Raw genomic sequence first — 24,678 nt, 5'->3', positions numbered from 1 at the left:
TAAGCAGAAAAATTCTCAAACAAATGAAAGAAAGGCTACGTTGGATCATGGCAAAAGGCAATCTCGGCCAGTGAATCAGTTTCCAGACTTGAGCAGACCCAGAACCCCTTGAATGAAAGAGTGGCTAGGTTTCCCTGAGGCAGGATCTTGATAAGACACCTGAAAGTTTTGCTGTTAGTCTTTCTCTAGTTCTTCCCTGGAGGGACCTACAGCCTTTTACAAGGGTAATTGTACACTGGGGGAAAGGAAATAATCAGACTTTCTAGGGTCTGTTGGATACTGGTTCTGAATTGACGCTGATCCAAGGAGACACCAAGAAACTTTGTGGCCCCCCAGTAAAAGTAGGGGCTTATGGAGGACAGGTGACTAATAGATGTTTGACTCACAGTAGGTCCAGTAGGTTCCGGAACACATCCTGTGGTCATTTCTCCAGTTCCAGAATGTACAATTGGGATAGATATACTTAGAGGTTGGCAGAATTCTCACACTGGTTCCCTGGCCTGTGGAGTGAGGGCTATTATGGCTGGGAAGGCTAAATGGAAGCCCTTAGAGCTGCCTCTGCCAAAGAAAATAGTGAGCCAAAACCAGTATTGTATTCCTGGAGGAACTGCAGAAATTACACCTCCATCAAGGACTTGAAAGATGCAGGGTGGTGGTTCCCACATCTCCCTTTAACTCTCTATCTGGCCAGTGCAGAAGACAGATGGATCATGGAGAATGACAGCTGACTATTGAAAGCTAAACCAGGTAGGAACCCCGATTGCAGCTGCTGTACCAGATGTAGTTTCCTTACTTGAGCAAATTAACACATCTCCCGGTACCTGGTATGCAGCCATCGATACAGCAAATGCCTTCTTCTCAGTACCTGTCCATAAGGACCACCAGAGCAATTTGCTTTAGGTTGGCAAGGCCAGCAGTATACTTTTACAGTTTTGCCTCAAGGATATATTCAGCCTCCTGCCCTGTGTCATGACTTAGTTAGAAGGGATCTTGATCATCGGTCTCTTCCACAAAATATCACACTGGTGCACTATAATGCTGACTGGAACAGGCGTAGTGGTACATACCTTTAATCTGGGCCACACCTCTGCTGGAGACCTACATGAGGACATTGGAAGAAGGAAGGGTCTCTCTTTTTTTGACTGCCTGCCTTCCTGCTTTGTGGGACTGAGTCACCGATAGATCCTTGGACTAACATTCACAGCTGCCGCTGAGCTGGACTACAGTCTACAGTCTAGAGTCGCAGACTCCCCATAAGTAGTGGCTTCTGTGACTCTGGAGAACCCTGACTAAGACAATGAGGTAATTTTAGATGCTGGGAAGGCGAGAAAGAACATAAAATGGGAATAATGGATGTGAGGTGGGGCTTCAGGTAGTGTTGCAAAACCTTAGCACTTGGTGTGTGGTCCTTTCCGACCGTCCCCCCCAATCCCCCACAGAGCTTTTTTCTAACAAGAACAGTGAAACTGAGAAGGACACAGGATGGAATATCAAGTTTCAGGGGCCCTACTCCCTAACCAGCTGCTCCTGACGGGCCAGTAGAACCATATGGCTTGGATGATGAAACTCAAGGCGAAATGTGCATCACCACGTAGTCCACGTCACTGTAGGTGTCCCGAGGTGAGGGTGAAGGGAGGCGGGGTGTGTGTCTAGGGGAAAGCAGCCAAGCAACATATAAAAAAATTCCAAAAGCCTCTGAAAAGGACAGCCGCTGTTTCAAAGTAGGGATTCTCTGTCCCCAAGAGCCCGCCCAGACCACCGCTCCCCACCCCCTGCCCAGCCCCGTCTGGCCTGCGCCAGGCTTTAGAGGACTTGTAGTTTATCTGCCTGGTCACTGCAGCGTTGGTACGGCCAAGACAACTACAAGACCCAGAAGCCAGCGCGCAGGCCCAGGGCGGAGTCGGCAGCGGTGGGTGTGCGAATGCAGGGAGCCTGGAGGTGCGGGTGCCAGGCGCCAGGATGCGGTGGCCGGTTACCGTGTTGGGGAGCAGCCCAGGCTCACCATAAACGGCGCGGTGCCGACGGTCCGGAGGAGAGAGAGGCACGTTGCATACGCACATTAGGCACAGACCCGGCAACCTAGCGGTGTAGCGTTTTGGTGCTGCAGTGGCAGGGTGCAGGGTCCCGGTAACCAGGGGATGGAAATCCAGCCCCGGAGCTAGGCTGGCGCTGCTGGCCGAGAGCCTTGGGCTGCTGGAGGACTGGTGTCCACATGGGGCTGTACGCGATGTCTTGCTCTCCTTCTTTCTGGGCCAGGGTTAACCTCGGAAGATTCGCGATGCAGCGGGCAGCGGTGCTGGTGCGGCGGGGCTCCTGCCCCCGCGCCTCGGGCCCCTGGGGCCGTAGTCACAGCAGCGCTGCAGCCGAAGCCTCGGCGGCGCTCAAGGTGCGACCAGAGCGTAGCCCTCGAGACCGCATCCTCACCCTGGAGTCCATGAACCCGCAGGTGAAGGCCGTGGAGTACGCTGTGCGGGGACCCATCGTGCTCAAGGCCGGCGAGATCGAGATGGAGCTGCAGCGGGTGAGTGCGGGGCCTGCGGGGCGCGATGCCAGGGGGCGCTCATGGCGGGAAGAATCGTGGCAAGCTACTTTGGGGTCCTGGACCTCTCCCCTTCCCCCTCCCCCGCCCTCCACCCCCTTCACCCCCTTCGGCTTCCAGCTTCTTCATTGTGCCATTTTTGGCTAGAGCGAGAGAACGCCCCCTCTCCCGTCACCCACCAGTGCCCCGCATCTGGCACAAAGTGAGGCCTTCGACGGTTCACTTGTTGAATTGTGCCCAATTATTGAGCGGGCTCTGCTGCCAGGCACTGCATGTTCCCTAAGTGCCCTACCCTCGTGAATCCCTTGGAAGAAGGAAAACAAGCAAATATAGACGTGAGAGTTTCAGACAGAGAATAAGTGCTTCAAAGTGAGACAGAGGGGCTGGGGGTAGCGAGGTGAAAACCCTGTTAAGTAGGAGTGGAGGGAGGAGGGTAGGCTATGTGGCTGGATGGTTTGTTCCCAACCCTTTTCTTCTGGCTGAGGCCTGCTGGGTGTTTGCCAGGCACAGTTGCTTGACAAGACTGGGACTCTGGAGGAGATGGGTAGAATTCCTTATGTTGTACCTCGAGAACTTTTCATTGCTGTAGCAGGAGACTTTATGCTTTTAGGAGACCTTATGACTTTAATGAAGTGAATCTGGGACTTCATTTTGGTGGTGCCAGGGATGTTGGCTTGAACTTGTATAGCTGTTTCTCCCTGTCCCAGCTAGGGTGGTTTGATTGTATATAAGACAAGCATGCCCTTGGGTGAAACCAAGTGCTTTGTTCTGGGGCCAAGGTCTGGCTGTGTAGCCCAGGTTGGCCTCGCACTCCACATCCTCCTACCTTCACTTCCCATGTGTTGGGGTTTACAGGCTTCCTGGCAGACACCGCAGTGCCCTGCTGGGATACCGAGCTTTAACCTGGGTGAGATTTGGAAGGCGGAGTCAAGACAGAACATCAAAAGGAAACACTTCCTAAGATTAAAAAAAGGAAATGTTAACCCGGTGGGTGGTGGTGGTGCATGTTTTTAATTCTAGTACTTGGGAGGCCTAAGACAGGCAGAACTCTGTCAGTTCGAGGACAGGCTGGTTTACTGAGTGAGTTCTAGGACAACTAGGGCTACACAAGTGAAACCCTGTCTGGGAAAAACTTAGAGAAGGAAGGAAGAAAGAAAGAAGGAAGAAGGGAGAAAGAAAGGAAGGAAAAAAGAGAAAAAGGGAGAGAGGGAAAAAGGAAGAAAGGGAGAAAGAAAGGGAGAAAGAAAGGGAGAAAGAAAGAAAGAGGGAAAGAGAGGGGAAGAAAGGGAGAAAGGAAAAGAAAATGTTATCAGATCATTCTGACCCACGATGTGGATGGATGGGGTAGGGTTTCTTGATTTTGTTTCTTCACCCAGCAGATCCCAGTGTCTGCAGAGTAGTGTGATCACTCCGTATCCTTAGATATGTGAGAGGAACTCTCAGGGTCTCTTTCTTCTTCCCACTGGGACGTCTTTGAAGCTTGCCTACAGTAGACACCCAGTTCTCTCAGAACCCTGAGTTGGATAAGTCAGTGTCTGCTGCTGAGTTCTTTGCAGGGCTCAGTTTATTTATTTTTTAATATTTCCTTTTATTATTTTTTAAAGATTTATTTATTTAATGTATGTGAGTGCACTATAGCTGTCTTCAGACACACCAGAAGGGGGCATCAGATCTCATTATAGACGGTTGTGAACCACCATGCAGTTGCTGGGACCTGTAGGAAGAGCAGTCCGTGCTTTTAACCGCTGAGCCATCTCTCCAGCCCCTTGTTTTTATTGGCCTCTAAAAAGCAAACCAAACACAGCAAATCAAGAGTTGGATCTTCTTGGAGCTGAAGCTCCAGGTGCTCTCGAGCTGCCTGATGTGGGAGCTGAGCTGGAATTCGACGCTATTGACCGTCCACCATCTCTCCTGCCCACAGGGCTATTTAAAGGTTGGCCCGCAGAAGGCTGGCTCCATTTCTGTGCCTGCCAGACACACTGGTGAGCTAGGGACAGAGCTTGAGTTTTTCTTTTTCGAACTTTGGTATCCGGGAGGCTGCAGCTGTCCCTCCTGGGGGCGACAACAGTCTCCCTGATAAAACAAAGCTAGGCAGAAAGTGTTCCCAGTTCTATCCCCTCACAGCCGATTGCTCTGGTTCCAGAGCTGGAAGGTCCAGGAATTATCTCTAGCTTTTGCGAAGTAGCAACTTTCCTGTTGACTGCATAAAGCAGAGGATGAGGAGGGCCAAGAGAACACTGACCTTGGTTTCAGGCCGCCATATTGTTATCCCAGCCTCATCTCCCCCAGTTCAGTAAGGTTTGGTTACTTAGCAAGCAGAGAATGTGAGAATGGTCTTCTGAGAGCAGACAGTGCTGTGATCAAAGGCAAAAGCTGGCAAGTTCTGGGTCTAGGGGTAGGGTTGATGTTGTTAGAAGTGTGTTTGGCAGAGGGGGGGTGGACGAAGGACTTGACCGTGCATCTTGACTGGACCAGGGGAGCTAGGAAGGGTTTCCAATAGTGGTAAAGCTCAGATAGATAGATGTCTTGGTCACTGGGCTAGAAGCGTCCTGACTTCCAAAACAGAAGTTCCGCGCTCCCGTGTTTGATCCCCCCAAGTTAGCTGAGAAGTTCTCTCTGTCCACCTACATTCTCCGATGTTTTGTTTTAAGACGGGTTCTCACTGTGTAGTCTTAACAGACCTGGAACTCACAGACGTCCGTCTATCCAGCTGTCTCTGCTTCCCGAGGGCTGAGGTGAAAGCTGCCTGCCACCACACCCTCTCTGCTTTCACTCAACCTTAATTAGCCATCTTTGTCAAGTGTTTCTTTTCTTTTTGGAGGGTGAGGAGCCGTGCTGGGGACTTGCATTTTAGGGCTTTACTAATTCCAGGCAAGCACTCCACCACGGACCCAGGGCTGTATCGGGACCCTATTTGTTTTCATTTACTTTTGGTTTGTGTTGGCTTTGTTGGTTTTTTTTTTCTTCTATCTCCGTTTTGAATCTCTGATGCAAATTGGAACAATATTCTGAGGGATTTGACCTGGTTGAGAAGTTTGTAAGGCATATGAAGACTCCAGGTTCTTCCAGAGTGTTCTCTGGGCGCCAGTTTCCCCTGAGGGGACCTCTGTGTTAAGTCCCAGAAGTTTATGCTGCCTGTGGAATTGTTTCACTGGGTGCTTTGTCAATATCACAGGCCAGACATGTGGCTCTGCTGTTTGTCTTCAGGGTGGCGGTCAGGGCTTAAGTCCCCAAGTTTTTCCACTTCTCTGATAGCCCGAGGGAGGAAGGGAACAGGCTAAGGGGTGTGAATAGGCAGGCCAGGGAGCCTATGTTGCAGCTCCACAAAGGCAGAGTCTCTCTCTTTTTTTTTTTAAAAAAAGGTTTATTTATTTATCATATACAAGTACACTGTAGCTGTCTTCAGACACACCAGAGGAGGGCATCGGACCCCATTACAGATGGTTGTGAACCACCATGTGGTTGCTGGGAATTGAACTCATGACCTCTGGGAGAGCAGTTGGTGCTCTTAACCACTGAACCATCTCTCCAGCCCTGAAGGCAGAGTCTCTTTAGGGTTTCAGATCCCATTGGTCATTGGGAATAGCGCTTTTTAATAAGCTGCAATTAAAGGGGTTTTGAAAAGAGCTGACAGTTTCTCAACCTACTGCTTTTTTCTCTTGCTTTTTTTTAAGGGCAAGGATCAGGGCTTGGGGCAGTAAATTGGGAAGGAATGGCTTTACTTTTCCAGTTGTAAAAGTAAACACCAGCCAGGTGTGGTGGCTGGGACCTGTATCCTATCTATTAGGAGTCTGAGACATGGGGGTTACTTGAGTTTAAGAATTCAGGGTGAGGGGTTGGTAGCTCAGTGGTAGAGCGCTTGCCTAGGAAGCGCAAGGCCCTGGGTTCGGTCCCCAGCTCCGAAAAAAAGAACCCAAAAAAAAAAAAAAAGAATTCAGGGTGAGCCTGGACAATCTAGGAACATCCATCTCAAAGATTAAAAATAGAAGTTTGGGGCTGGAGAGATGGCTCGGTGGTTAAGAGCACTGACTGCTCTTCCAGACATCCTGAGTTCAATTCCCGGCAACCACACGGTGGCTCACAACCATCTGTAATGAAATTTGATGCTCTCTTCTGGTGTGTCTGAAGACAGCTACAGTGCACTTACATATAATAAATAAATAAATCTTTAAAAAAAAATAGAAGTATGGGCTGAAGAGATGGCTTAGCTGTTAAGAGCACTGGCCTCTCTACCAGAGGTCCTGGGTTCAATTCCCAGCACCCACACAGCAGTTCACAACTGTCTCTAACTCCTGTTCCAGGGGATCGATCCAATATCCTCACACAGACATACATGTAGTCAAATTACCAATGTACATAAAACAAAAATAAATACGTTATTTTAAAAAAAAAAGAGGTGTTTGCCAGGTACGCATGAGATCCTGTGTTTGATCTCCGGAGCTTACAGGAGAAGCCAGGTGCACTTGTAATTCTGTGCTAAGGAAACATACAAGAGGATCCCTCAGACTCCCTGGCCAGCCACTCAAACTAAGGAGAGACCCTGTCTCAAAACCTGAAGTGGCTGGCTCCTGAGGAACCACAACCTGAGGTTGTCCTGTGACCTCCACTTGTACACATAGACACACACGCACCTATAGGGATATACACAAAAGCAAAAGCTCACACAGGGCAGAAGGTTTAGGGTTAGAAAAGAATGGTTACTTTGGTTGAGATTGTAGCTTTGCTGTACTAAATGATCCTGAGTGGGAAGAATTAAGCTTTACTCACTGTCTTAGTCAGGGTTGACTGCTGTGAGCAGCCACCATGACCAAGGCAACTCTTATAAGGACGACATTTAATTGGAGCCGGCTTACAGGATCAAAAAGGTTCAGTCCATTATCAACAAGGCGGGAGCATGGCAGCATCCAGGCAGGCCTGGTGCAGGAGGAGCTGAGAGTTCTACATCTTCATCTGAAGGCTGCTAGTGGAAGGCTGACTTCGAGGAAGCTAGGGTGAGGGTCTTAAAGCCCACACCCACAGTGCCACACCTACTCCAACAGGACCACACCCTCTAATAGTTACAGTCCTTGGGTCTAGCACATACAAATCATCACTCTTACAAGTCTTTCTTTTTGGGATGTATTGATTTATGTTTTTATTATTTTGTATGTATGTGTGTCTTGTCTGTCTGTCTGTATACCTCTTGTGTGCTGGTGCCTGTGAAGCCAGAAAGAGGGTGTCAGATGCCCCAGGACTGCAGCCATGGACAGTTAGGAGCTGCTATGTGGGGACTGATGAGCTGAGTCACCTTTCCAACACTGTTCCTTATAAGTCTTGAGTTTTCTTGTTGTCTGCATGAATGGAAAAGAAAAGGAAAGAAAGAAGGAAATAAAAAAAGAAAGGCCATCATCGCTCCTGGGTGTGGCAGGGGAGGTTTGTTGTATGAGGGAGAGCACAGCCAGAGGCAGGGACATCTGGGAGAGTCCAAAGTGAGCATGACCCTGAGCCTGGCCATGTGAGGGACGGAGAGCCAAGAGAGTAAAGGAAGGGGGGAGGTAACTAAGAAGGTTTGGATTTTGTTAGAGGGAAGGGAAGCCCAGTCCCTGGGCTGAAGAGTTTAGGGTAGGGGGTGGGGTATGCCAGCCATACCCTGTAACAGGTAGGGAGTGGGGGGTGCTGGGAGAACATGGAAGCCAGGCCCACTTTGATATGTTAAGTAGGCACCTTGTTGGGCATTTGTTCCAGGTTTGAGACCTAATACTGCAGGATGTTACCCTGTGTTAACTCTCAGCTTCTCTTTCTGTAAAACGAACCTGTTTTCAAGACCTGTGGGATCTCGTTGGATTTTGTCTCCAGAGCTGCTTTTTTTTTTACATTCTTTTTTATTCTGCATTTGAATTTGGGAATGAGGAGCCTTTCCTAAAAGCTTTCTGGGGTCCGGGAAGGCCTCACTCCCACCCTGTGCCCAGCTCCTTTCCCGTACCCACTTTTAGTCAGGATTTATTTGTGTGGGTCTGTGTGCGCTTGCCCATGTGTTTGTGCATTCATGTGCATGTGAACAGAGGTGCCCACGGAAGCCAGAGGCGTACAGCTAGAGTAGCCGGGGGCTGTGAGCTGCTGGGCATGAATGCTGGCATAAAGCAGTCGTGTACACTTTCCCCACCAAGCCGTCTCTGCAGCATCCGTAACAGTTCTTATTCTTCACTTCCTGCATTTGCTTTGGTTTTTCTTTGTTTGGTCCCCACCTACCTTCTCTCTCTTTCTCTCTCTCTCCAGCTCCTTATTTACTGGACTAAGTATTTGTTGAACCAGAGGGAGACTGTGGCCTTCTTCAGTATAGTCTTGTGAAATGCCTAGGCCATCCCTTGGACAAGGAAACTAGCTTGTTTTTGTCCCTGCCTCCTCCCCAGCTTTACTGGGGTGTGTGTAATGGACAGGTACAGTGTGTGACTTTTGAAGGTGTACAACGTGGCTAAGAGCAGTTGCTGCTCCTAAAGGGTATCCAGATTTGATTCCCAGAACCCACCCTGGGAAGCTCACAGCCATCTGTAAACTGAACTCCAGGGGATCTGATGACATCTTTTAGCCTCTGAGAAAATCTGTACTCACTCTGCCTCCCAAACCCTGGGATTAAAGGCATGAGCCACCACCTTACTTAAGTAGTATCTTTCTTTTCTTTTTTAATTTATTTTTCTTTTATGGTATGAGTACACCGTTGCTGTCTTCAGACACACCAGAAGAGGGCATCGGATCCCATCACAGATGGTTGTGAGCCACCATGTGGTTGCTGGGAATTGAACTCAGGACCTCTGGAAGAGCAGTCGCTGCTCTTAACCACTGAGCCATCTCTCCAGCCCTAAGTAGCATTTTTCTTTGTGTGTGTGTGTGTGTGTGTGTGTGTGTGTGTGTGTGTGTGTGTGTGTTCGTGTGTTCACTCATGCATGCATTTTATTGCATATACAGGTGCACACGTGTGTAGGGTATGAAGCCACACATTGTTAGCATCTCTTTAGATGCTGTAAGCCTTAGAATTTGAGGCAGGCTTCCCCCTGGCCTGGAGTTCATTGACTCAACTAGGTTGATGAACCCCAAGAGTTCACTTGTCTTCACCACCCCCCAACCAGTACTGAGATTACAAGCATACAGCATTACATTTAAAGGGTTTTTTTTTTGTTTGTTTGTTTGTTTTGTTTTGTTTTGTTTTTAATGTAATTCTGGTGATCAGATTCAGGTAGTTGGACCTGCAACACCGGCACCTTACCAATGGATTGAGCATCTCCTCGGCCTTCCCGTTCTGTTGATAACTGCTTCTGTCTTGCTTTGCTCCCGCTTGACTTGTCTACCAGTCCTGTGGCCTTTTAGTGCCGTTGAACTGTGGACTGGAAGGACAATGATAGATCTTCGTCTGAAGAAATGTTTCACCACCTTTGACCCCTGCGGAAGTGAGAGTGGCAGGAAGAGCTCCCCTCCCCCTTCCCTGGACCCTCCCTCTGCTGCATGGGTTGCACTTGGGGGCTGCACATATGCAGATGCATTGGACAGGGGAACTCACACTACATGCTTGTTGGTCTCTCTGTCGAGGCTCTGCGCTGTGGCCAGTGCACCACTGCGTGTTCATACCGATCTGGATAAACCACTTTGGGCCGGAATCTTCCTGGGGACCTTGTTATTTCCCAACCCATGTAGACCTCGTCTTCCCAGAACACCCTTCTGAGTGGCTGCTCTTGGCTGTGTAGAGTGGTCTGCTTGTCTATTCAAGGGAGCCGGTTTCCTGTCCCAGGCTCATCCATCTTGCAAAGTGTCTATGGTCTGTCTGTAGGCACAAAGGCCCAAGAAAGGAGGGGCTTAGTCTTCCCAGGCTTGGTGTCAGCCGGCCCTGAGTTGGCTGAATAGTGCCGGGGAGGATACACGGAAGGGACATTCAGGGCTAGGTTCCAGACATTATCTCCTCCTGTGGGGCTGGCCCAGGGCCCAGGCCTACAGCTGTGTGTTCAGTCCTGGCCTTCAGAGCTGTGGCAGATTTATTTTTTACTGAAGAATGGCTGTGGCGATACCACAGAAGTCTTGGATGCTCAGTAGCTGTAGGCTGATAGCCCTGGGGATTTAAGGGGTGATGCAGAGCTCCTCAGAAGGAACCCAGGCCAGGGGCAGGGTGTGCGGACCTGCCTTGTGCACTCTGTGACTTAGGTAGGCAAGTGCCTCCTATCTCCCCCTCTCCCAGTCTCGTTGGCTCCTTTCTCTGGGATGAGCCTTGCAGCCACACGCCCTTCTCCCTCCTCCTCTCACCCTGACTCAGCGTGGTGCAGCAATTTAGTGGTGTTTGACTGCCAGGAATAACACTCCATATCAGCCGTCTCGGAATAGCTCAAAAAATGGGCCACAGACACTTGCAGGGTCCCCCGTCTCCCAGACACACACCTTTCAGAGACTTGAGAAACATTGTGGTCTTTTCCAGGCTTCTTTTCTCGGCCTACTCTGCCTGGTAACTTAGGGATGTGAAACTCAGGCTGCGGCTGGTTTCTTTCTGGAGCCTACTGTTGTTGGTTTTTTTTTTTTTGTTTTTGTTTTTTGTTTTGTTTTGTTTTTTTCTTTTTTTCTTTTTAAAGTTGAGAGATCTTTAACTGATTGTAAAAGCAGCATGGTGGGGAAGGGACAAGGGATGACTCAGGAAGAGCGTTTGCTTGATATGTACGTGTGAACCTGCGTTCAAATCCCCAGCTCCCGAGGAAAAAGCCAGGCGTGATCTCACCTGTACTTGAAACCCTAGTTAGTGCTGGTAGGAGTGGAGACAGAAGGATGGGCAGGACTGGCTACTGATCAGCCAAGCTAAAACACCGTGAGTTCCGGGGGCAGGGAGATACCCTGCCTTAGAGAAACAAGGTGGAGTGCTACGGAGGATAGTCCAAATCCTCCTCTGACCTCTACATGTCTGCCCATGGTCAGGCCCCATACCTGAGCGTGGTGCACGTGTATGCACACATGTGCACACACGTGTGGACACACACACATACTTGTACATACACTCAGAACAAACTTCAGCAGTATCACACCCATAGAATTGTATCTTTGAATTTTGTGTTTTGAAAGTGGGGCTGGAATGGAATGGCCTTCTCCCTTCCTCCACAGTGACACACAGGCCTCCTTCTGGACCAGCTGTGTAAGGCTCTGTTTATCCTTTGTGTCTTTTCATTCATTCTCATGGGGAGGTCCTAGAACCTGTCTAGCCTCCAGGCTAATTCTGGATATCTGAGGGGGCTGTAGAGAAACCCTATGTTTTCACAGCTCCAAGATTCTTTTTACCTTTGTAGCAGCTGAAGTGTCTTTTCCCTCATCTCCGGAGTGACATCCAAATATCTGTTAGTTCCTCTGTGACCCCTACGTCATTACCTCATCTGTGCTTGCTCTTAAAAAAAAGGAAGAAGAAGAGGAAGCTAATGAAACTAACGATGTTTCAAAACGAGGATTGCAAGAGAACAAGGCCAGGAGTTAATTCCCAGGGGCGAATGTGCTTTGGAGGTGAACGTGAACTCAGTATCTTTAGGCCCTTGCTTATGGTTTCCAAGTGAAGCCATGCTTGGGCACAGGGGACAGGAGCATCGAGGGTCTGCCTCCTCGACATTCGGTGTATTTTGCAGCTGGCCTAAGCTCCTTCTTTGTTGTCACTTTGGTTCTGATGCCATCTTTTAGACACCCCTGTGAGGTGACAGGCCATGGAGCTGTCTCTGGATGTCCCAGCCACCTAACAGCTTTTCCAGTTTGTCCAGAAAGTGGGAGGTGATACAACAGAGTGGTTGCTAATCACACCAGCTCCCAGAGTTCAAATCCTGTCTATCCATTTGTGACACCAAGCACGATTGTTAGTCTTTTGAAACCTTGGTTTTCTCATTTGTGAAATGGGATTGCTACCCGTTCTTCCTCACGGAGATGGTTGTGAAGATTAAATAGGACAGGAATGTCATGGGCTTAGTTAGCACGGTGCTTGACATTTGGCGAGGCTCAAAATAGAATTGCTTATTAATATCTTGTGGTGATACTACAGCTTGGCCTCAGGAATGCAGGGTCTATGAATCGTTCGTAACCACCTGTCACCTTCTCTCTGCAGGGTATCAAAAAACCATTCACTGAGGTAATCCGAGCCAACATTGGGGATGCCCATGCTATGGGCCAGCAGCCAATCACCTTCCTTCGTCAGGTGAGACAGCCCTCAGGAACAGGCCTCTGGGGGCTCTGAAGTGGAACCTGGGAGGGACCAGTACAGCAAACACTAGCATCCCTCGGGGATGTGCCACGGAAGTAGCAACCCTTTCAGGTACCTGGTGTCCCTTTTTCTCTTTCTCAGCAATTCTCCTCCCAGTGTTATTAAAAATACCTTCATGCACTTTGGGGTTGATCTGGGATGGGACGCTTCATTGTTAGGTCTGGGGTTCCAACAGAAGAGCTTGGTGAGGGTGTTCACTGTATCTACGTGGGACAGAGAGGTGCAATCATAGTGGGGTTGGAGGTGGTACCTCAGGGTGAAAATATAGCCCAAAGGGAGCCCTGGGTTTGAGTGTTGGATCTGCTGCTGACCAGCTAGCTGGCCTTGTGCATGTGGAAACCGTCAGGGTAGGATAGATGGAGGTCTTCTTCCAGCCCAGCAAAAAGTGCAGGTCATAGCAGCCACGGCCACCCAGTCTCAGTTCCCTCCAGTGTAGCACAGCTTCCTCAGAGGGGCTCTAGGTGATGGTGGTTTCATGGTTTATGTCCGAATATCAATGGCGGAATGCTGTATGGACCGACAGTACTGGATCGGCAGGCAAGAGACAGGGAACGAGGTTGGTAGGAAAAAGCCACTAGGCATCCTGCACTGAGGTAGGAGGTGGAACTGTGAATAGCTCTTTCTGACCAAAATAACAGTCCTCCATGTGTAAGGTCCACAGGCCAGGGCAGGTGACAAACTTTGGGGGTAGACAGCTTTGACCCCCCTTTACCAAGCTGTGTTACCACCTTCAGAAGGGGCACAAAGTAGGGGTTCCCTTACCTTGTCCTTTGGGGCAGAGGGGTGTTGGGGGCCCAGCCATACCCCCTGCATAACAGAGGAGAGCATGGTTGGGGATTTAGCTCAGTGGTAGAGCGCTTACCTAGGAAGCGCAAGGCCCTGGGTTCGGTCCCCAGCTCCGGAAAAAAAAAAAAAAAAAAAAAAAAACAGAGGAGAGCATGATGGTCTGAGGAATGCCCTGCAACCATTGCAGAGTTTCAGAAGACTGGAGGTGAATGTGTTAGGGTCCAGTTTGTGGAATTAGAGGGACAAACACTACCTCTGCCAGAGAAGTAGAGGCAGGAAGAAGGCCAAAGAGGTCCTTGACTGTAAGTAGGGGTGTGGATCTGGGCTTGGGTCGAGAGTAGGCTTGCAACAATATTTACCTTTACAGACTGTTAAACTCATCCCCAAAGCCGACCCAGCCCGGGGCCACAGTTGTCCTAACTTGCATGGTGTCAGCTGCTTGCAGCTGGCATGTGTGTCTGTGGTCTTCGTGATGCCTCTGGGAGAAGGGGAGGTTAAGTTACTGATCATTACACAGAGGAAGAAAAGCCAAGAAGCTGGTGAGTCACCTGACCTGATCAGCGCTGTGACCTGTTCTTCCATTTAGGAAGCCTGGCTTGGTTCCTCAGCTGCCAGCCTAGGCAGGTGTGCTTGGTTTTACTGGCACCAAGTCCCCCAGAGCCTCAGTTAATCCTCTCGGTTTTCACGTGTAGGGTGATTTTGTGTTACAGGGAGGAAAAGCCCTTCCGGCTCTCAGATGTGAGGATTTGTCCAGAGGAAGGACAGGAGGAGAAAGGCTCAGGCTCTGTGTCTTGAGGGGTTTTACAACCTTGCTCCTGTCAGCTGCCCACTGAGGCCTGGCCCTGGCCTAGGAGACCCTCTAGTTCTTATCTAGATCCTGGATGTTTGGCTCCAGTGTTGTTTGTAGATGAGTGGACGCCACTGTGGCGGCGAACCCATGCACTCTGCCACGGCTTCTCGTTCGGTACCTGTTCTCGGGTCAAGCCTTGGTAGCGCTGCCTCTTGGCCATCAGATTCTCTCCTGCTGCCGAGAGCCAGCATTTTCCTCTTTGCTGCCCCGAACTCCTACCCGGCCCCAGCCCCCAAGAAGGGGCTTCGAAGGCAGTGTTTACAGTTGTCTTCCTCTTACTTTACCTCACCCAGTGTCCTGCGTGCTTAGGGCGCCATACTGTGCACTCACCTGTGCCGTCTTTTTAGGTGATGGCTCTCTGCACCTACCCGAACCTGCTAAACAGCCCCAGCTTCCCGGAAGATGCTAAGAAGCGAGCGCGGCGGATCCTGCAGGCTTGCGGTGGAAACAGCCTGGGTGAGGCCCAACTCGTAAGGCTGTGCAGTGACTGCGGGTTCCACATGGGTCTGGGCCCATGAGCAAAGGGCTGTGAGGTGACTGTCCCATGTGTGGAAGGTGGCTGATCCTCAGAGTGTGCACAGAGGCATAGTCACCTTCTGGTGTGCTAAGGCCATCTCTTGGTGAGGCGGGTACTTAGGTCTGAGTACTTCCGTCCTTCTGAATCCCGGCTTGTTTAGGCCAGCAAGGGTTTAGTTCAGTGAGTACCCTAGAGCCTCACGAGGCTAAACAGGATGTCAGTTCCCAGCTCTGCTGGCTTCTGTGACTGTGTCTGTGGCATTTTCTGAGAAATGTCTGCTGTTTGCTGAGGATAGGAAGCACCGGGGCTCTGTCTTTCTCCAGTATAATTGTTCCCGTCGCCCCTTCCCACTCCTCTGGATCCCGTCCACCCTGCCTCTGTTTCTCTTGCTGGAAAGCCCTGGCCCTGACAGAGCACCAAGCACCTTTGGGCTCCGTGGATGAGGGTCCTGCCCGGGGTTTGACTCCCTGTGGATGTGAAAATGATATTCTTCCTCCCTACCCTGCTTGGAATCCAACTCTTGGCCTCTAGCTCTTTGTTCTCATCTCGTTGTGTTTCCTGTTTATCTCCTCTGCCCTCTCCCCAGCACCTGTACACTGTATCTCAATCGAAAAACTAGTTGTTCCTAAAGCTTTCTTAGGATGCTTGTCCTGATACTCTGAGACCCAGAGCCAAGACGGACACAGATATTTTTCTGAATTGCTCGATCAGGAAACTGCCCCTTTGTCTCTGCCTCCCTCCATGTTCCCACTCCACTTTTCTGCTCTGTCCCCTTGCTGTGGGCTCCATGCCTACGTGCTGGGCGTGATGACTCCATCAGTGCTCTTGATCTGGACATGGTGGTATCTCTGTCAGGCAGGGGCGGGTATCCCCTGCCTCCCTGCCTGTCAGCCTGAGCTCTGAACCGTAGGCAGGCAGGGAACAGTATGTGTGGCCTGACATTCCTTTCCCTGAGCCTTCCACCCAGCATAGAGGATGAATGTGTTTTTCAAAGCCCCAGTGGCCCTGATGTTTGCACAAGTTTTCCTGGGAAGACACGGGGAGGGGGAGTTGGCTTCGTGTGTGTCTAATGTGAATGGGGAGGGAGTAACCTTTGACCTTCGTTCTGCCCACAAAATCTCATCTATTGATTTTTGTCCCTCTTTGTCATCTCGAGCTAGGGATAGGTGGGAGGCCACACCTATGGAAGGGTGCTCTTGGGGTGCTATAGCAGACCAGTAACCATCAGGATTTTGTGGTCTACTAGGCTTTGTCCAAGGAGCAGAATGTAGTGCAGACGAGGGAAATACATTCTGAGCCTTCTCTTTAAATGAGGAAGTATTTCGTCTCCACCTCCTGCCCTTGTAAGAAAGGCTGGTGTGTCCCCCTAGTTCTTCATGATAGGTGACATTATAACCAGGCAAGGAAGGGACAGCTAGTGTGGTCTCTCTTATGCTGAGGTCTCAGTGTCTGTCTGAGTCTTAGGCAACGCAGTGTTTCCTCCCACAGGAGTAACAGGAAGTGGAATGTGTCAGTGTCATGCTGACCCAAGTGCAAATTATTGAGTATGAGTATGAGTTATTTTAGCTTTAAACATTTTTATTTTATTATATGCATATGGACATTTCGCCTGCATGTATGTCTGTGTACCACTCACATGCCTCCTATTTGTGGCAATGAGAAGAGAACACTGGATGGATCCCCTTGGAACTGGAGTTACAAACAGTTATAAGTCAGCATGGCTTATAACTGGGTGCTGGGAGCTATACTGGTGATGTCTAAGCAGAGGTGTAATGGGGAGGGGCAAGGAGCGGCCTCCAGGATCTGTGCTGGTGCCAGTTAGAACTGAGCTATTCTGGAGTACTCCCGTCACCCCATTCTCTCAAGTTCTATAGAACCATGTGCAAGCAACTAGCTAAAACCTGGAAAGCCTGGATCTACTGGACGCCGTTGTTGTAAAACCTTGCTTGACGCTTTAGAAACCAAGGCTCAATATACAGAAGGTGCTCGGTGAACTGGAAGGATGTGTGGGTGGATGGTTGAACCCAGGGAAGTAGGCATCTGGCCATGTCCCAGAGGAGTAGGAAAGAGGCCCCACCTTGGTGTTCACCGACATCTTTATCCCTAGGTAATCGTATGGACGTCAGACTCATTCTGTTGAGTCAGGCGCCTTGCCTCTCATCATCGTCTTGCTTGTTTTCTCACAGGGTCTTACAGTGCGAGCCAGGGCGTTAACTGTATCCGAGAGGACGTGGCAGCCTTTATCACCAGGAGAGATGGTGTACCTGCAGACCCAGACAACATTTACCTGACTACTGGAGCGAGCGACGGTATTTCTGTATGTGCAAAGGTGGACTTTGTTCGTTCGTTTGTTTTTCAAGACAGGGTTTCTCTAGGTAGTCCTGCAACTCTCTTCGTAGACCAGGCTGGCCTCAAACTCTCAGAGTGCTGGGACTAAAGGCATGTACCACCACACCTGATGGTGGTGACCAGCAACCTTGAAGATTAGGGTCAAGTGTTTGAAGTCACTGTGAAGTCGCTAGCCAGGCAGGATACAGGCTTGGTAGGTGGATCAGGCCACCCTCTGGTACCCCTGTGGCTTCCAGTCCCATGACCTTGGATATGACTGCAGCATCAGCTTCCTTCCAGAGGACCCAACAGCAGGTCCAGCTGGTGGGGAGCTATAGGATACCTGAGGTTGGCCTCTCTGTTGCTCAGCACATACTGTGTGTACTGTGTTCATCCTTTGCCAAGCACTGTGCTAGATGCTGGGGAGACCTTTGGGAACCAGGCTCGCCACTCAGTCTCTGCTTATATGCCAGCATTATGACAGACTGGCATTAGCACCACATACGTAATAGTGAAAAGAATAAATGCTGTAACAGCAGCAGGAGCTGTAAAGGCCCCTCTGAATACGACTGAAAGCTGCAGGAACATATGGGGGAAGGCAAGAGGGGAAGTGTTTTCTGGGCTGAAGATCAGTGTATACAAAGATCTTGATCTGAAAAGAGGCCCAGTATTTTAGAAATGAGTCCCAGGTGGGTGAGCGCACACAGTGGGGGATAATTACCAAAAATAGGGCCAGGGAAGCAAGTAATGGCTAAGTTCTAAGGGCCGTAGAAGCCACACCGAGGCTTAAGTAAGTCAGAACATTGGCGCTTCAGTAAAGGGAGGGAGTTCACATGATTCAATCAATGTTCTGTTCAGCCTTGGCCTGGCCAGGAAGAGCCAAGTAGCAGTAAGTGAGGGAGCTCAGCGCTTAGGAGATGAGGGCTCAGGCTGGGAGTCAGTCAGCAGCGGCGTGGGCACGTGGACTAGAGTTAGTGGCTGTGTGGCTGAAGTCTGAAGTTCTAGGCTTGTGGAGGGCACGGCCTCCTGGGTTTTTACTTGTGGGCTGGTTTTGCGTATTCATCTGGCTCTCAGCGTGCTGGGTAAGTGCCGTCCGCTTACCTCCACTCTTGGCACATTTCTCTTCGGCTCGAGCCCTCTGCTAAGCAAAGTTTGTGCGTTCTTCCCGTGTGAGCGGTGGTCGCTGTTGCCTTTTCTTTCTCATCAGGGCTCTTGTCTCCTCACAGGCTCTTTTGTTTTGAAGTTGAGTGTGTGTTTCCCTGAGCCTTTCAAAAAGATAATCTACTCGAGCCCATGGGGAAATGGGCCTGAGACAGTCAAGCGCGCACCGTGCTTTCCAGTCTGGCGAGATTCTTGGAGCGAGGAATTGAGCCTCAGATGAAGCCTGTGCACGTGTACAATGGAATGGATGTCTCCCATAGCTTGCTGATTCAGAGAACCACTGCCATTTTCAACAACACCTCACTCGACCCCACAGTTCGTTTTCTTAAGAAATAAATATGCACCCCACTTTGCTTAAAAAGAGGTGGGAGTAGCTGGGGGCACCATTTTGACTGTCTCTTATTTAGGAGTCTGTCCAGCCATGTGTGGGCCAACTGATGATTACGTTGAAGAAACTGAGTTTAAATGAGAATATCTGGGTGAAGTGTGGCTAGTTCTAGGGCAGGACCAGCTTGGATCCTGTTTTAGAAAGTGTTTGCTTGCTTGGTTGGTTAGGTGTTTTGAGACACGATCTCACAGTATAGCCCAGGTTGGCCTCAAACTCATGACAGCCCTGCCTCAGCCATCCAAGTACTGGAACTCTGTATGTGTCGCTCCATCCCTGTCAAGTGTCTTAGCCTTTTCCTCCATGCCATGCATTATGTCAAGAACGTTAGGATATTCTATGTTTCTTACCTACATCCACAGCGCCCCTCGTGCTCCAGGGAAGGAAACAAGTCAGGGAGATGAAGCAACTGTGATAGGGCTGTGCTAGAGGCCCTGGTAGACAGACATCCGTGACTGGAGCCCATCTGGCCCGTCTGCCCATTGCCTCTTGAAGGATGAGAGAAGCAGTAGGAACCCTATATAGAGAGGAACCCTATAGATTAGCGGTTCTCAACCTGTGGGTCTCGGCCTCTTTGGGGAATGATGACCCCTTTCACAGGGGTCACCTCGGACCACCGGAAAGCAGATGTTTACATGCAACAGCAGCAAAATTAGTTATAAAGTAGTGATAAATATAATTTTAGGGGGGTTGGGGATTTAGCTCAGTGGTAGAGCGCTTGCCTAGGAAGCGCAAGGCCCTGGGGTTCAGTCCCCAGCTCCAAAAAAAAAGAACCAAAAAAAAAAAATAATTTTAGGGTCGGGGTCACCACAACACGAGGAGGCGCTGTATTAAAGGGTTGTAGCGTTAGGACGGTCGAGAGCTGCTGCCGTAGGTGTTGCTTTTTGTCGCAGACGATCCTGAAGCTCCTGGTCTCCGGCGGTGGCAAGTCACGGACCGGGGTGATGATCCCCATCCCACAGTACCCCTTGTACTCCGCGGTCATCTCCGAGCTCGACGCCATCCAGGTGAACTACTATCTGGATGAGGACAACTGCTGGGCTTTGAACGTGGACGAGCTCCGGCGGGCACTGCGGCAAGCTAAAGACCACTGTGACCCTAAAGTTCTCTGCATCATCAACCCCGGAAACCCCACAGGTCTGTACCTGACTCTCTCGCCATGTTCGTAGGGGCTCAGAGTGACTGGTGCAAGTTACGCAAGGTTTTCTCTCCTCCAGTTTCCCAGTTCACTCCAGATTTGCTAACGTCTGTGAGACTCGCCTAAGGCCATCTCAGGAGAAAGAAGCAGGCACCTTTTTTTTGGTTTTTGTTTTGAGCAAGGCTGTATTACTGATGGGACCTGTTCTTTTTCATATTTTACCTCCAGTTGTAAAGACTCATCTCCCTAAGGCTTATTCACATAGACTACCACTGCTCACCTCAGTCTAAGGTCATTGACTTATTTCTCAACCGGAGAAACTCTTTCTTGTTTCTCAACTGGATTCAGAATGCTGGGGTATGGAGTGTGGCTTTTCCTTTGAGGAGAAAATTGGAAAGTACCCAAATTTTGTATATCTTTCTTTAGAGAGAGAAAAAAGTATACGGCCCTGCCTGTTATGAACTCCCCAGCTGCTGGCTCATGTGTCTCCAGGGCTCTTTGCATCAGAGAGCAAGAACTCCTTTCTCCTTTGTTGAGCTAAATTGAATTGAGGCCAGAATACATTAGAGCTGATTGTGGAATCTGCTGCTCTGAAATGCGAAATGATGCTTCAGTCTGCTGAAAACAGCCCTTTTAATTCCTGGGTGCAACTGACGCAGATACGCCGTGTGCACACTGTGTGTGCACTCCAGTGCCTCAGTGGTGGTGGGGACGATGACGTTCTGCCCACGACGCAGTTCAGGGGAGTGACACAGCACTGTGTTCTCGATTGCTCTGAGTATCGGCGTCACAAGGCGAGCTTTGAAAACCTCACAGACTAGTCCAGACGGCACGGCCGGCGAGAACCACTTCTTGAGGACTGTGGCTCCTAAACTTTTAGCTTGTTAAAGTGAAAAGTGCAGGCTGTGTTCACCGACATCTTAATGACTGGGCTAGGGCTGGAGAATTGGCAGGTATACGAGGTCCAAGATGACATTTCTGCTGATCCCAGGGCCACCCTTGGAACAGCAAGTCCTGTAGCATTTGTGTGCTGAGTCGGCTGTTGAGTCAGTCCTTTTTTGTTTGTGTCTTTGGAGACTGTGTTCCTGTCCGGTTTCATACTTGCTATGTCATCCGAGCAGGCCTCAGCCTCACAGCAGTCCTCCTCCAGGCTCTGAGTGCTGGGATTACAGGCGTGTGCCGCTGGCTTGTCTTTTAGTCAGGGTTTTCTACTCCAGTGTTTATATTAAACCTTTTACCTAGCTGCCTTGGAGAACATACCTCCTTCTCTAAGTAAAGAGATCCTATGACTGTATATTATTATAAGTAACATTCTGTCTCTGTGTCTGTCTGTCTGTCTGTGTGTCTGTCTGTCTCTGTCTGTCTGTCTCTGTCTGTCTCTGTCTGTCTGTCTCTCTGTCTTTTTCTGTCTCTGTCTCTGTCTGTCTCTCTCTCTCTCTGTTTGTCTCTCTGTCTCTCTGTCTCTCTGTCTCTGTCTCTCTCTCTCTCTGAGACTGGGTCTCACTATATAGCTCTGACCTTCCTGGAACTTACTATGTAGACCAGGCTGGTCTTGAACTCACAGACATCTGCCTGCCTCTGCCTCCCAAGGGCTGGAACTAAAGGTGTGCGTCATCATGTCTGGCCTCATAAGTAATTCTTATGAGAGTAACTTATGAATGGGCACTGTCTTTCCTTGCTTTCTGGGGCCTGACTGAATGGCAGCTAGTCAGCGACTAGAAGAGGGGTGGCAGGAAGTGGAAACTTCCCAACCACATACCACAGTCAGCTTGGCTAAAAGATGTCAAAGAAGCTTGGGATGTTAAGTCAGGGTGAACAGCTGTATGGCGGAGCTCTGGACTCTGGCATAAAGCAGTAACCTGAGTCAACACTATTGTGTTTGTTTCTCAGCTCCACTGTCCTCTGAGTTGGAGTCCTTCTTAGAATCTGTCCTTAGAGGGCCTTCAGCCATTGCTCGCCAGGTGAAACCTTCTGTGATCCCACTGAGTGTCCTAGGCCAGGAATTCACTGACCCATTTCTGAACAAGTCAAACCACTAGCACTCTGATAAGACAGTTCTTTTACTTATTCCTTTACCAGTCCTCCTTAGGCTGGCCTCGAACTTGCAACCCTCCTGCTTCAGCACACCAGGTGCTTGGGTGTGTGTCACTACACCTGGGGGTTAGGCCAGGGCCATTTCTCTTATTTCCTGCTGGGGTGTCCTCAGGAGCTGTGGTATATGTTACAGGGGAGAGGAGGTGTAATCACAGATGTTTCTGTCAGTTTATAGGGAATTCCTTAGACCCTTCTTCTGGTTTGGCCTTTAGGCACCTCTCTCTAGCTTTTTGGGCCTGGCCCCTGTAAAGCCATATATGACTTCCTCCTATTCTCACAACTGTTTGCGTTTTGCTCTTTGGTGTCTTAGTGTGCAACAATCGCAGTCCCAAGCCCTGGGTAAACATAAGCTCTTTATCTTCAAGTGTGCATCGTGTCTAGCAGTGGAATTTTTGTATCTTTCCCACCCTTTTCCTCCACCAGGATGAAACCTTTTCAAGACTCTGGTCCTTCTGTTCCTCTTTGTGACCCCTTTGCATTTTGTGAACATGTTTTTGTATATTCAGTGCTCACATTGTGCTTGTATTCAAGCAGATTTAGTTAGGAGACCCCACGAAGGGTTTGCAGGCTGCATCTACCCATAAACTGGCGAGCCCCTGTCTGCAAGAGTAGTGCTGGTTAGTGCTGGTTCCGTGTAGAAACCAAGGCCTGCCACTGTGCTGGAGTCCCAGAGCCCTGAGCTTGCTTCTTATAAAGAGTGGTGTGTGCTTGATGGCCAAAGAAATTTCAGTCTCTTACTTAAGAAATTGGCTTAATTTCTCTTAAGAAGGTGAAAATCTCGATTGACTCATTTTACGATACACTTATATTTTTATAGACATTTTTCATATCATTCTGTAGATAAATATATAAACTATTTTTTAGCCAAAAGGTAACATTCTATATACTTTTCTCCATTTTGATGTCTATACATGCAGAAATTATCCATGTGTATGTGTTATTTGTGTATATAGGCATATCATACATGCATGCTGTACACACAATCAAGAAATCAGTGAGCCCGACTGAGCACGCCAGAACTTCCTGGTGTCACACTCAAAGCCAGAGGAAAACACGGGCGTGGGGGTGGGGGTTTCCACTCCCACCTTCTCTTACCCTTTGCTCTCTGCCCCAGTGGTGTGCCTGCAGGCTGCTGACTTGTTTGAAACTGTTCTCTGACATGGGTAATGGGTGTGTCTTCCCTGCCGGTGTTGAGGCAGGTCCTGAAGGAAGCCAGGAACGGCAGTGTCTTCCCTCAGGGTTCCTAGTGGTGCCAGCTGCAAAAGCAGCTGGCCTGGCCAGAGGTACTAGCCTGACTCTTTCATTCATTCAGTGTTCTACAAGTCCTGCTTTGAGCATTCGCTGGCTCTCAGGGTGGATGATGAACTGGGATTAGCATGTCACTTGCTTGTGGGCGTGTGCATCTGCCTTTCTGGGAGGACACCCACAGATTTTGTTCAGTAACTCCAGCTCAGTTACCATATCAACCAGTACAGTTTTCTGCACTGTGCTGCTGGTGCGTAGTCTAGGAGCGGTAGGGACCCAATGAACTCCACTCCTTCAGTTTTATTTCCCTGCCCACTGTGACACTTCCACACCTTCCTGTCCTAGAGAAGGCACACATCACGCACACATGTGTACACCTCAGCCAAGAGGACAATGAAAACATTAGGTGTGAAAGGCCCTCCTTCCCCATGGCTGACTTCATTGAGTTGGACAGAGTGGGGCTGGGCTTCGCTGCCACGATGACAAAGTAGGAGGGTAGTGCCTGGGACCTTCTGGGAACTTAGGATACCCACATGACCTGGGTGGAGTATTACTTGGGGACAACTTACATAGCATTACAACCTACAATTTGGTTTTCTTGGGGATTTTGTAGGCCAGGTACAAAGCAGAAAGTGCATAGAAGATGTGATTCACTTTGCCTGGGAAGAGAAGCTTTTTCTCCTGGCTGACGAGGTAAGAGCAGTCCCAGAGATTGGTGGGGTAAGTTCAGAGAGGGCGGGGGCGAGCCCTCTTGTATGGGGGAGAATCCAGGTCTGATTATTCTGTAGCCAGGGAGAACTTTCTAGGCAGAGTGATTCTGGCCAAGCAAAGGTGAGGATGTTCGTCCTCTCGTTTTTTAATTTATTTATTCTTTTTTGTTATGACTACACTGTAGCCATCTTCAGACACACCAGAAGAGGCATCAGATCCTATTGCAGATGGTTGTGAGCCACCATGTGGTTGCTGGGAATTGAACTCAGGACCTCTGGAAGGGCAGTCAGTGCTCTTAACCGCTGAGCCATCTCTCCAGCCCGAGGATGTCCATTCTTAACTTATGAATTTGGGACATAAATTAGCTCCCTGTTGGTTTGGACTCTAGTTGTGGACACACATGCACAAACACACACACACACACACACACACACACACACACATTCTCCTTATACATGGGAGGCTAAGAATTCGCTATGTAACCCAGGCTACCCTAGCACTTAATGTATAGCCTAGGCTGGCTTTAAATTCACAGCAATCCTCCTGCATTAGTCTTACAATGTTAAAACTATAGGTGTCAGCCACCACACTCAGTTAAATTTCAGAACTGTAACAGATTACTTTAAACTTGGAGGAGGAAGAAGCGATGGTGATGGTGATGATGATGGTGGTGGTGGTGGTGGTGGT

At 49.5% G+C, this 24,678-nt stretch overlaps 1 protein-coding gene and 1 long non-coding RNA gene across 5 annotated transcripts in view; one reads left to right on the top strand and one right to left on the bottom strand.

Annotated features, from left to right (window-relative positions):
* Positions 1-464: 464 nt before the first annotated feature.
* Positions 465-24,678, top strand: part of Gpt2 (glutamic--pyruvic transaminase 2) — a 34,529-nt gene continuing 10,315 nt past the window's right edge. The window contains exons 1-7 of one of the 4 annotated variants that reach the window (XM_008772406.4): positions 465-747; positions 2,257-2,521; positions 12,621-12,710; positions 14,760-14,868; positions 17,116-17,246; positions 19,697-19,940; positions 23,894-23,973. In XM_008772406.4, the coding sequence (XP_008770628.1) occupies positions 2,279-2,521; positions 12,621-12,710; positions 14,760-14,868; positions 17,116-17,246; positions 19,697-19,940; positions 23,894-23,973 (897 nt within the window). In that variant the 5' untranslated portion in view covers positions 465-747; positions 2,257-2,278. Of the gene's footprint in view, positions 748-1,834; positions 2,042-2,256; positions 2,522-12,620; positions 12,711-14,759; positions 14,869-17,115; positions 17,247-19,696; positions 19,941-23,893; positions 23,974-24,678 lie in introns of those variants that run through there. The other 3 variants (XM_063278018.1, XM_008772405.4, NM_001012057.2) reach the window with 3 other exon arrangements.
* LOC102548349 (uncharacterized) lies at positions 7,648-9,952 on the bottom strand. The gene is made up of 2 exons (XR_597174.4): positions 9,780-9,952; positions 7,648-7,869 (listed from the first exon to the last, which is right to left on the bottom strand). It is a non-coding gene; the product is annotated as an uncharacterized LOC102548349 (long non-coding RNA).

This window comes from Rattus norvegicus, chromosome 19 (genome assembly GCF_036323735.1).
Source record: "Rattus norvegicus strain BN/NHsdMcwi chromosome 19, GRCr8, whole genome shotgun sequence".
Lineage (NCBI taxonomy): Eukaryota > Metazoa > Chordata > Mammalia > Rodentia > Muridae > Rattus > Rattus norvegicus.
Note: the sequence above shows the minus strand (reverse complement) of the source record. Positions and strands in the feature narration are given on the sequence as shown.